The following is a 12,766-nucleotide window of genomic DNA, read 5'->3' as shown; positions in this document are numbered from 1 at the left end:
AGATTAACTATCTATAACACCCAAGAGTAAAAAATCAATCTTTTTCCAATTTTCACACTAACCAGAGACTAAAAATTGGATTTCTGATAAAAAGATTTAACTATCAATAACACCCACAGAGTAAAAATTCAATCTTTATCCTATTTTGACACTACCCAAAAACTAAAAATGGAATTTTTGATAACCTGATTAACTATCCATAACACCCAAAGACTAAAAATTCAATTTTTATCCTATTTTGACACTACCCAGGAACTAAAAATTGGATTCTTGATAAAAAAGATCAGCTATTTAACACCCAAATAGTAAAAAGTCCGTCTTTATCTAATTTTGATACTATCCAAAAACTTAAATTTTAATTTTTGATGGAAAAAAGTTTGACTGTGTATCTCAAGTTCTTATCTAAATTTAATGTTAGTTACAAAATTAATTAGAATAATCAGTGACTTGATTGTTCTACTATATGTGGAAAAACTTCATAAATGTAAATTTTGGAATGTATATCTCAAGTTCTCAATTGAATTTTTGCCTTTAAGGCCTATTCATTTATGTTTGGGATCTAATTTGACAAATATTGTTTTGACTAATGTATTATTACAACAATCACACACACAAGGAAACAAATTAAAGGTCCATTGTGTATAATGTCACAACTAAGAATCCGTTTGAATTGACTTTAAAAAAAGTAATTTTTAAGTTAAAAATAAAAAATCAAACTTAAATGACTTTTAAGTCAAAAAATAAAAAATAAGAGAGACCTGCATTTGGTTTTTGACTTATTTTAAGTTATTTAAAGTCATTTTTGACCTTGTCAAACACTTCCTAACTTATTTTAAGTTATTTTTTATATTTGTCAAACACTTCTAAAAATCAAAACTGACTTTAAAGTAAGTTTGACCAACTTTTAAGTCAATCTCAAAATTCTGGATACGCAAACCTACCAACATAGTTGTTATTCATTTTGTCATGAAAAACTAGTGGTTTACAAGTTTTACGTACTGTAGGGAAAAAAAAGCGTACAACAACTTAATTGTTCTGACGAGAGTGTTTGAATTGGCTTAAAAGTTTGTCCTTTTTTTTACTTATTTTAAGTTATTTTTTATATTTGTCAAACACTTCCAAAAACCAAACTGACTTTAAAGTAAGTTTGACCAACTCTTAAGTCAATCCAAACACCCTCTAAGCCTATAAAAATATAATTCATCTAGCTTATTAAATTTGAACAGATTATTGATTTGTTTACTTATTAGCTTAGTTTATTTAGCCTGTAAAAATTGGGTCGATATATAGCCCAAATTAACCAATGAAAAATCTTGTTAAAGGTTTTTTAAAAAGATATTTATTTTATTTTATGTGTTAAATATAGCTACGATAAAGAAATGAATAGTTTTTAGCTGCTAAAACATGTAAAAGAATAAATAAAGCAATTAAAATTTAGTAAAAACTGAGCGAGTTAGGTTGTGACCCTCATTTTAGCACAAATAACATTTGGGCAGATCAACAATATGCTATTTATTAACTTGATCTATTTGATCCGTTCAAATACAATATAACTCACTCATTTGACACCTATGGTTACAATAACTCATAATTGACAATTGCAATATAGTAGGAGTACTTATTGTCTCCTTTGTAGATGAAAAATATACACACATTACTAATTGAGTAAGCTACTCATATTTGAGTAAAAAAATAATACCAAGGCTATAATATGTGGATTTGCCAAAATATGACCAGCTTGAAAACTTCTATTATGTATGGATCAATCAAGCATCTTATACCTTTCTAAAGTGTCACTTTTTAAGAGGAAAAAAAAACAATCCACTCGATGTCGTATATCCGTTTTGATGCCTCGACTAATTTAGAAACGCTTCCCATTAGAACTTTTTTCAATCTTTGGGCTCTAATAAAAGCCTTGTTTGATTGGCCCAAAGGATGTAAGTCCAATCACTCAATGACCCAATCTATAGATAAAGCAAAGTTTGAGAATCAAACAATGAAATAGGCCCAATTCATACTTTTCTTGGCCCATTGTTTGGACAGAAAGACCAAAAAGGATAAGTGAACAAGTTGTGTATAGGAAAATAAAAGAGAAAGTAAGATACATAAGTGAATTAACGGTTAATCTTTATAGCCCAATTGATTGGTTATATGAATTTTCACCTTGTTGGTGAGAGTTCAATTCCCACCTTATTGGTGGGAAATCTCTTTTCCATTTTCCCTACTCCGTTTTTTAAAAATGAAAAGGAGCAAATCTACCGTTGAAGTTATGAATTCGATAAAATTTAATAATTTCGACGAAAATTCTTAATATGTATTAGCAACTCATTTAGAACCTAATAAACAGAAATGATCGTAGCCTTATCACCATTTTCTTCTTTTTATTTGGTCATCAATACGAAATAGGAGCAAATAAACATTTGTTTAATATGATGCTCAATCTTACCTAACTAAAATAACCTACTATAATCGACTGAATTAAACCGATGAAATTATAAATAAAGGTAAATAGATTTTTTTTAAAATTTTCAGAACGTATAATATAGAATAAAATGAAAAAATAAAACATGAGGAAAGTGACAAAAATCATTATATATGTTCGAGGAGTCAATTGACTACTCATAGACTTGGATTGTCTCTGGTATTTTGGACATTTTTTGAACTGTTCAAACAATTATTCTCTGTGACTTTTATGTCTTCTTGCGATTCATTTTCTACATCCAAATAGAGTACGTACATATATTATGAATATTGTCCCTCTCCTTGTTTTCTTGTTAAATAAAAAACAATTTATATTAACTCTTTCAATAGTATTAAAGTGAAATAAACTTTAGTGTATTTTTGTTTGTAAAGATTTAATTTCAATTCAAATTTATAAACAAGAAGATGTAAATACTAGCAACTTTAGTAAAGCTGCAAAAATCAAGAAACAATATAAAGAGAGTTGATGATCTTGTGGCTTTAAATGGAAGGACTCTTTTTTTTCTTCTTAGGAAAAGAGGGAAGCACTCTATCTTGAAAAAAGGGAATTTTTTAAAATGTTGCTTGGACCACCCTTTAAATTTATATCTAGGCTCTTTATTTCAAGATAATGGTAGGATAAATTAAAATGTTACTCGTAGAGTTGAAAGATTGTCATATTATGTGATGTAATTCTGTAGAGTAAGTATAAAAAGAGAAATCAACAATATTATATGGTACTAGTAATTAATATAAAGTTGTTAAGATCCAACAATTCACAAGATGAGTGTTGTAGAGATGTGATTGCTTAAATATATGTGTAATTACATAAGATAAGATTAAAAATGATCGCATTCACTACAAGAAGCAAATAGCTATATATAGCAGTGATGCATCAATTGAGATAGTTTGATCCTATTTGGCGTACACATAAATATGCATCGATTTGTGGGTGTGGAAGTACAACTATAGTGTCTAGTAGTGTTAAAATTGGACAATATATATAGATCTAAATCACATGAAAAGAAATTATCTCGAAAGATCTATAAATTCTTGAATAAATTGCTTATTTAACTAAATATATAGGTATAGGACACATGCAATGAAGGAAAAAAGATTTATATAGGTAATATATCTACTAGTTGGGAATATATTTTAGTCTTGTGAGAGGATTTCTATTATTATTATTATTATTATTAAACAGTACTACATGTATTAACATATATTTAACTTATTATTACTTTCACTTCTATTTTATTTGATATAATAAAATAACAACACGAGTAATTGAGCTTAAATGGATTAGCGAGAATTTATATAACTGATTTTACTTTATTCAGGAGATCAAGACTAGAAAGTAATTGTTGTTGTTGAACCACTTGAGATTCCCAACTCACTGATTTGGCTAATCATGATTCACAACAATTTCTTAAAAAAAATAAAAAATTTACCAAATATTTTCTTCTTTTTTTTTAAGCTACAAATCCAATATTTCTAATTAATAATTAACAAATCTTATTCCCATCATATATACTAGTTGTTGGATATATTATTATTACAAGGAAACCCCTCGACCAAGCTTATCTATATCATGTGATATTACAAAACTAGTAATGTGTTTATTTTAGACCCGTGAATTATAGAACTTATATCGTTTGGATTATTTTATATTTTTATATATACTATGAAATTAAATTATTTTTTGTGTAGCACAAATTTGTTATCCAAATGGCAATATCTTCCAAACTTCGACGCATTAATATACAATAGGCCAATAAAATAAATTGCAACCATAAGAGAAGAGTTCATAAAGACAATGAGGTGAGGGCCATATATATGTATATATATACCACTTAAATATTGTGATGGTCGACAGGTCGAGTAATAAATATTCATTCATCTTTGATTATAAATTTTAATTTTGATTTCTGAATATAAAATCACTTTTGATAAAAAAAAAATAAATGGAATAGTATAATTTACCTATAATATGGGATATTTTTCAACGTAAAATCAAATTTAATCGAATTCTAAACAATTACTAGACATCAAATGAGAAGGAAATAGGGGCCATAACTACTTATAATTTATTATATAGCTATATAAGGGTCTACACAAAGTATTATTGGTACATGCATGGAGATATATATTGGACCTACCATGTGTTATGTTTTCTGGCAAATAGAGAAAAAACTTTCATGAATTTATTGAGAACTTTTTGAACATGAGAATCATACAATAGTCTTTTTTTTAGGATATACGTAAAATATAAAAAAAGTCTATAGTAATAGTCCAAAACTAATTATAATATATATATATATATATATATATATATATATATATATATATATATATAAGTATAAGTATATGTCGATATGGAATTAAAAGTAAAATCTTATTCTTATTTTTGGGGGTAAATCTAAAAAATTTGATAAACTATTAACAAATTTTTATTTTTTAAAGGCGAATTCATTAAATTTGATCAATCATTAACGAGTATCGATTTGGAAAAAAAGTAAAATCTTATTATTTTTTTATTTCTATATGTGAGTTTATATATTAAATTAAAGCTAATTAACCATTAACGAGTAATTCTAATACATGCAAATTTAGTTAGAGAAATTCAAAAATAGTATGTCAAGATCTATCTCGGGGAGGGGGAGGCTATTGAATATATAACTCAAAAAAGCTCATTATTGTTTACGGAAAGTAGAAGCATAAGCCAATAACAATTTCAATTCCACTTACATGTATTATGACAATTAATATAGGCCAGCATATTATCTGTATAAAACTTTATGTACGTTACTGATTATTAAAAATAGTTAATGTACGTTAAAATGAAAGAAGAAAATATGTCTCCATGTCTTATGGATAAATTAAACTACCCTAGCTACTTGACTGCTGATCAATCACCATCCTTTTAGTTAAATTTATGAGGCAAACCTAATCTTTTTAATATCTGTAGTTGTAGTAGTTATTTAATTTCCTTCGTAGGCATGTTATTTATTAAGTCTTTGTCCCACAACTATTAATCTTATGAACTCCTATTTTGAAAATTTTCTACTTATTTTAATTTGTAGAAATTAAATAATATTAAATGATTGGATAACTTCGTACATACCAATCACCAAGTCCAACTTATACATTATAAAAAATAATAATTAAATGGACTATCAATTTTGTTAGCTGTTCTAACGAATTGATTTAACCATTTGTTTATTTTTTCATACTACCTAGTATTTAATTAATAAAGGTGTCAGGTTTAAATTCTAAAAAAAATAATCAATAATAAGTGATTTACCTCCTTTAAGTCTATTTGTTTATGTATAGATCGAAATATTTAACGTTATTGTATATTGACATATTTTATATATTTTTATATCATCAAACAAAATTGACATATAATAACGACTCAAATATTTGATCTATTCATCATGTGAAGATAAAACAACTATTTAACCATATTCATGTCCTATTAATTATCTTTTTCAAGAAAAACTAAACCACAAAGAGTTTCTCGTCTTTTTAATTAAAAAAATAATCTTTCATTTTCAATGACATTTTTGCTTATAATTAACTAGAGTATATAATAAGCATTAGGTAAAATTAATCATTATTAATGAACCAACTCATATTAAACAAAGAAGGATAGTATGAAAGGTATATCTAGTTAGGTCCAACAAAACAACTCCCAAATATTCCAATTTCACTTCCTTTTAAACTTTTTATTCATCAAATTAATCATACTTTTAGAGCTAATTAGAATTTAATCACTAATTATAATATTAAAAAAATAGCTTCTTAATGATACCTACCAATTGCCCCGCCTACATGTAATAAACAATACAAAATGTTAATTAAAGCAAAGGTTTGTCAATTAGCTCAAAATTTATCTACAAAAACAATCATCATGAGGACAAGTCGTTTTAATTAATTAATTAATAAAATCTAATTAGTGGATATATAATTAATGGATAATTAGTATACGTGGCAAGACGCGATTGGTTCACGGGAACCACCAATAAACTATATTTAGAATATTTTTGTTACAAGTAAACAATATTCTTTATTAGTACTTGAGTATATTCATCATGAGAAGATAGAACCCTAAGCAAATTAAGAAAATAATAATAATAATAATAAAAGGTTAGTTGTATCCAATTGATTTAATGATTAAAGTTTGTGTGAAAGGATTGATGTAGCAATTTGTACTAATTGAAACAACACATTTGATTCACCTCTTTATGTTTTTTTCTTCATTTTCTAATTATTTTCTTATTCATGGAAGAAATCCAAATTTATTAGTATCATTTGATAAAATATATGAATATTTTTGTTAATTTTAGTGAAAACCTACATTTGGATTATCTTTTAGTGTAAATTAAGTTAAAATTAAATTAGAGGGATTAACGGCATAAGGTATCGTATAATTGATATGACTATAAAAGCATAACGTACTTAGATTTAACGTTTTAATTTTTTATCTCATTATTTCTATGTCAAACTCTGAAAATTGTTGATATGTTTAATATCTTATTAACCAATATTTTTTGTACTGATAAAACTACCTAGCTATATCTTTAATAAGAATATTATAATCTTGAAAATGATATAACTATATAAAGAAAATGACATTGCAAGAGTTGATAAAAGCTATTGGCCCCTACAACGTTGCCTATCGTCAAATTGAAAATAATGTGAGAAAAAAATATATGAAAGGGATTTGGTGATGTTGACACTGTTTATAGTATGAAGTTAAACGTAATTGGGTAAACTAATTATTATATAGTTCAAATATAGGAAAAAGGATAAAAGAATGAATAATGATCATAAAATCCCATATTTTTAAAAACAAGTTCAATCTAATTTTTTGGGGGAGAAAAACTATATTTTAAATGTATCGTTTATTACAAAATTGCTAGAATGTGTGTAATATTTTTGGAGAATACAGAATACAACATAATAATATATAATTGAAGTATAAGAAACAAATAAATATAGTAAAAAAAGTCTACAAGAGTGTAATTCTACTATTATTAGTATGAAAGGGTTAGTGAGAATACAAAAATACCAAACTACTAGCTTTCTACTTTAATTGTGTCATGCATCCTCCTATTTAATTAATATCATCGGTAAACTGTAATCTAATCAGTTCTCTTTAATATTTCTTTGATCCATTTCTACCTCTCCCGGAATCTTTCATATTCAATCTCGACTAATATATTTTTCTTACTAAAAGAAATCTTTCGACGAAAAACATATCTAAAAATAGTACATGCACGTGCTTACGTCACGTGCATCCATTCCTAGGATTAATCCGATAACGGTCGTTGCGTCGTTAGGTTACCCAACATATTGACGTAAACGACGAGAAATGGCAATTCTGCAAATTCCTCAAAATGGAAGGTGAATCTAATAACGGTATCTTACCGTAAAAACATGTCTCCTAATATGATAATCCCACTCGCACTTCTGCACGCGCCATCGATAATTGTGTTGATCAGGCCTGTAAAGTGGGCCCACTTGCGCGTGGTCTGTTAATTGGGCTTTAACCTAAATTGACCTTTTAGCGGATTTACAATGATGGGCTTTGAAGTAAAGCCCATTAAAAGACACCACGTGAGATGCCACCTCACAATTTACTTTAGTCAATCTACTTTTTGACTAAGATGTTGTAACAAATAAATAAAATAATTTAATAGGATAGAAGTATTGAACGTTGTTAGGTAGTCGAGCGTAGTCTAATTTCTTTATCATGTTTATCGTGTGTCCCCAAAGGAATAATTATTATTACTTTATTAGTATTTTATTCTTAGATTTTAATATCATGTGTTGCTTCTTTTGTTTCAGAATTATCATATTAATTATTGATGTGATTATTTACTGTTTTAGTATTTTCAACATGACTTTTACGATATTGTATTAATTTTACATACCGAAGATTTATCAAAAACAAATATTATACCTTCATAAAATAAAAATAAAACTGCATACACTCTATTATCGACCTAATTGTTGTCCCATGTTATCATAACTTGATATTAGTCGTAGAAATTATGAAGTTAGGACAAAGAGTCAAGTCATAACATTACTTTTTTTCTCTCTCTAAAGAATATGGGTATGATAATTGACGTTTGAAATAATTGCATTTGTTCGAGTGGGTATCAATATTCTTACTGTGCAAAGACTTTCATTTTCAAAAAATATTTTAAGTCAATAAATGTGAGTCTTTTTTCTTCCTTTATAAGTTTATATTCGAATAATAAAAATGACCAAAAAAGTCAATTCTTTTTGGTAAGAAGTAAACTAAGCTATTTTTTTTTTCAAATTTCTTACCAAAAAGTTATTTGAAAAATATAAACCAACATAATTTTAGTGTTAAGGAAACTGGCTTTGAATCATTATCAATTTTCCAAAGTTCTTATTATTGAATCATGATCTCTTACTATAGAAATTGATTTTACCTTTTTAAAAATATTTACAAAAGATTTTTGTACTTTTAAAATTTAAAATATGAAAGAATTCGAGAATAACTTCGATTTTCAAATCAAACATTTGAAATTCAAAATTTTTTATCATAAAATTGAATAGCGAAGAATTTAAGATTTTCGATTACAAAGTTAAATATTAAAAGATTCAAACTCTTGGATCTCAAAATTAGACGACACTGAACTCAAAACTCATAAATAAAGAGTATCAAAATGAATGAAATACATTTTAGCTCACAACTTTCATTTTTTTTAACAAAAGACTCTGACCTACAAAGTCACATAAATAAATAAATGAAACCAAAAAGGATATATCACTATATTACTATATTTTGATTAGTTATCCTAAAAAATTTAATGAGAGTGTCCATAGTCTATTATGAGATATAAATAATTACTGAACATATACTATAGTACAGTATCTGTAAATGTGTTTTGCTTAGCTGTGAGTAATAAGAGACTACAGAAAGAGAAAAGGGGAAAACTAAAATCTGGTAAACACATAAGGAAGGAAGAAGCTTTTCCTTTTCACTTTGCTTTTACAAAAGCAGACATCCATTTCTCTCTCTCTCTCAAACTTCTTCTTCTCACTTGTTCCCATCACCCTTCTCTCTCTCTCTCAAGAACTTTCAGTTTCAGTGGGGTGTTCTATTGTTCAAGAACATAAAAATATGTTCTTTTCATCTGCCTAATTTCTTCAATAATCTGTAAGTATTAGCATTTTTTTCAGCTTTTTGATTCAATCTTTAGTGTTTTTTTTCATATGGGGTTCTTCCATTTTTGTTCCTCTGCTATTGCATGAAGCTTCTTTGCTTGTTGGGGTTTTTGCTTGCTTTGCTGGTGAGGAAGTGGATGTTCTTTTTTTAATTCAATGCCTTGCCTTGATTTTTGCTTCTTAGCATGTTTAGTAAGTAAAGTTTGTGTCTTTTCAGTTTGAAGAATATAAAAATCTGTACTTTTCATCTGCTTAATTTCTTCAATAATCTGCAAGTATTTGCATTTTTTCAGCTTTTTGATTTATTCTTCAGTGTTTTTTTCATATGGGGTTCTTCCATTTTTGTTCCTCTACTAATGCATGAAGCTTTTTTGGAAAAAAAAAAAAACTATTTTTGCTTGCTTTGCTGTTGAGGAAAAGGATGTTCTTTTCTTAATTAATGCCTTGATTTTTGCTTCTTAAGCATGTTTAGTAAGGATGTTTATGTCTTTTTAGTTTAAAGAACATAAAAACATGTTTGTTTTTTTCATTTGCATAATTTCTTCAATAATTTGTAAGTATTAGCATTTTTCAGTTTTTTTGATTCATGTTTTAGTGTTTTATTCATTTGGGGTTCTTCCATTTTGTTCCTCTGCTATTGCATGAAGTTTTTTTGGAAAAAAAAACTAATTTTGCTTGCTTTGCTGGTAAGGAAAAGGATGTTCTTTCCTTAATTAAATGCCTTGATTTTTGCATTTTAAGCATGTTTATTAAGGAAAGTTTGTATCTTTATTCATCTAATGAAGTATTACACACGCAAAAAAGGGGTTACTGTTAAAGAAAAGTCTGTATCAGTAATGAATTTTTGTTTCTAAATTTGGTAATGCATGTGTCAAGACTTAAACTTAGATGTTTTCATAATCTGTACTGGAGACAGATAAGCTATTTTACCAAAACAAAAGAATTTTCACTCTCAACAATATATTATACTATCCAAATTAAGGGAAGTGCAAATTTTCTTGATTCTACAATCTCACTTTTCTTCTCTATTTTGGCTCTCAAGGTAGATCATGAGGTTTGCCTTTTCCTCCTTTACTTTCTCTGAAAAAATATATATTTTTTTTCCAATTTCTTTAGTGACATTTAAGATCAAGAATTGTTGTTTTTTCTGTTTCTCCATTGCTGATGATGGATCTTCACTAGAAAGCTTTTGCCAATACATTATTACTAACTCCAGCAGTAATCATGATGTCTTTAACCGAAACATGCTTTGTTCCTTCTTTGATTATATATTGCAGTCTTTCAACTTTATGTTGCCCCCCCTTTCACCTACCAAAACTCTAAATTACCTCCTTTTGGTATATTTTTATTTCTTTCTGTGTGAAACTTTATTCTTATAACACTCTAGTCTTGAAGTTTCTTTCTTATTTTTCTTTTTCATTCCTTGATCAGCACTAGTTTTGCTGATTTCTGAATACCTTTTTCTAATATTGTCACTAAGTTTTAGGCAATTGCCTATTTATCTTGGGTTTACAAGACTATATTTAGTAAAATGTCTATGTACTCCCGTGAAAGATAGAAGATTGTTGGTAGTATATTCAACAAATTATTCTATAGCTTATGGTTAGTTTCCAAGATTGTCTTGTTTGGCTTCAATGGTGTTGAATTATATCCTATCACCTCAAGTTCTCTTAAATGCTAATGCAATCTTGTTTAATTTTGGGAAAGAATTTTGTTCCCATTTTTGAGTGTGGAATGGTGTAGTTACAGATGTTTCATGTAGGCTGCAATCTGTTTTTTTCTGGAACTTTCTTGTAGATATTTGATCTCTTTTTGATGTCTGTTGGGATATTATATTATGGCATCTTGATGAACAGATAAAACTGGTCAAATGACAAAGGTCAGTCCAGAATTTGTAGAGGAGCCTCAGATGCAGATAGTCCAGTCAGTATCAAGAGATGTGAGCTTGTCCAATAACCAGTTTCCAACATATAAGCTAGGACCCAACTTTGAGGTTCTACAGGATACAAAGGAGGATAATAAAGCCCCACCTTTAAAGGAGGTAGTCGAGGAAGAAACAGATCGGCTGACAGAACAACACAACCGCCTTTCTGTTCGTGACCTTGCTAGCAAATTTGACAAGAATTTGTCAGCTGCAGCTAAATTGTCTAATGAGGTAACATTCATTTTTCTGTTTGCACGCTTGTGCCATCTAATTGGCCGACGATGTTTTGATTTTACATCACGTAGGACAATAGAGATGAAAAGAATAAACATATAAATGAATTTCATGTGAAGCTAGGCATCATTTACCCCGTTTTTGGTCTTGAGATAGATAAATTTTTTATGAAGATATCAATATAGGACTTGAACTTTATATAAATTGAGTTTTTCTTTCTTCCAGGCTAAAATTAGAGAGGCACCTTCCCTAGAGGGACATGTCCTTTTGAAGAAGCTCAGAGATTCTTTAGAATTTCTCAAAGGAAGATTGACAGGACTTAACAAGGAGGACATTGAAAAAGCTATTTCATTGGTTAGTCTTCTTTGCAAATTGTTCCACATAATTGAATCAGTGATTCCTTGTTTGTCTATTGCTAAATGTAATGGAAATAAGAATTTTTTTCAGATATATACTTTGAAATATTCTTTGGTTTACTTAGCTAAATATATATCTTATCTTCCTAAAGCCTCACCGCATACTTTGTCCAGGTGGAAGCTTTGGCAGTAAAGCTGACACAAAATGAGGGAGAGCTTATTCAAGAGAAGTTTGAAGTGAAAAAGCTTGTGAATTTTCTCAAGCAGGTTATTTCTATATCATTTGAATTGTGGTCAAGCCTCGGTCGCTAATCTCTGTGCTTTTCTGTATGTGAAAGAAATATGGAGAAAAGAAACTGAAAGTGTTTTGTCTTACAGGCCTCAGAAGATGCTAAAAGATTGGTTAACCAGGAAAGATCTTTTGCTTGTGCTGAAATTGAGAGTGCCAGATCAGTCGTGCAAAGAATTGGAGAGGCCCTTGATGAAGAAGAGAGGAATTCCCCGACCTCAGCAAAACAGGTTACTACCATGCATTGATCGGTTCTTATTTTTGATATTATATCCATTCATTGCCTCTTTGAAATCC

The 12,766-nt window shown here is 28.2% G+C and overlaps 1 protein-coding gene across 1 annotated transcript; it reads left to right on the top strand.

Moving 5' to 3' along the window:
- The first annotated feature begins 9,400 nt into the window (after nt 1-9,400).
- Nucleotides 9,401-12,717, top strand: LOC125865355 (stomatal closure-related actin-binding protein 3-like). The gene is made up of 5 exons (XM_049545549.1): nt 9,401-9,658; nt 11,523-11,821; nt 12,050-12,178; nt 12,355-12,447; nt 12,559-12,717. Exons 2-5 carry the CDS (start codon nt 11,537-11,539, stop codon nt 12,715-12,717), a joined length of 666 nt encoding a protein of 221 aa, XP_049401506.1. The 5' UTR covers nt 9,401-9,658; nt 11,523-11,536.
- The last annotated feature ends 49 nt before the right edge of the window (nt 12,718-12,766 follow it).

The sequence above is a fragment of the Solanum stenotomum genome, chromosome 5 (genome assembly GCF_019186545.1).
Source record: "Solanum stenotomum isolate F172 chromosome 5, ASM1918654v1, whole genome shotgun sequence".
Taxonomy (NCBI): domain Eukaryota; kingdom Viridiplantae; phylum Streptophyta; class Magnoliopsida; order Solanales; family Solanaceae; genus Solanum; species Solanum stenotomum.
This window is presented reverse-complemented; position numbering and strand designations above follow the sequence as displayed.

Excerpts from the sequence above, each read along its gene's own strand:
- LOC125865355 (XM_049545549.1), top strand. The coding sequence starts at position 11,537 with ATGACAAAGGTCAGTCCAGAATTTGTAGAGGAGCCTCAGATGCAGATA. Across the intron at positions 11,822-12,049 it reads CAGCTAAATTGTCTAATGAG|GCTAAAATTAGAGAGGCACC; the intron begins GTAACATTCATT and ends TCTTTCTTCCAG. Across the intron at positions 12,179-12,354 it reads TTGAAAAAGCTATTTCATTG|GTGGAAGCTTTGGCAGTAAA; the intron begins GTTAGTCTTCTT and ends TACTTTGTCCAG.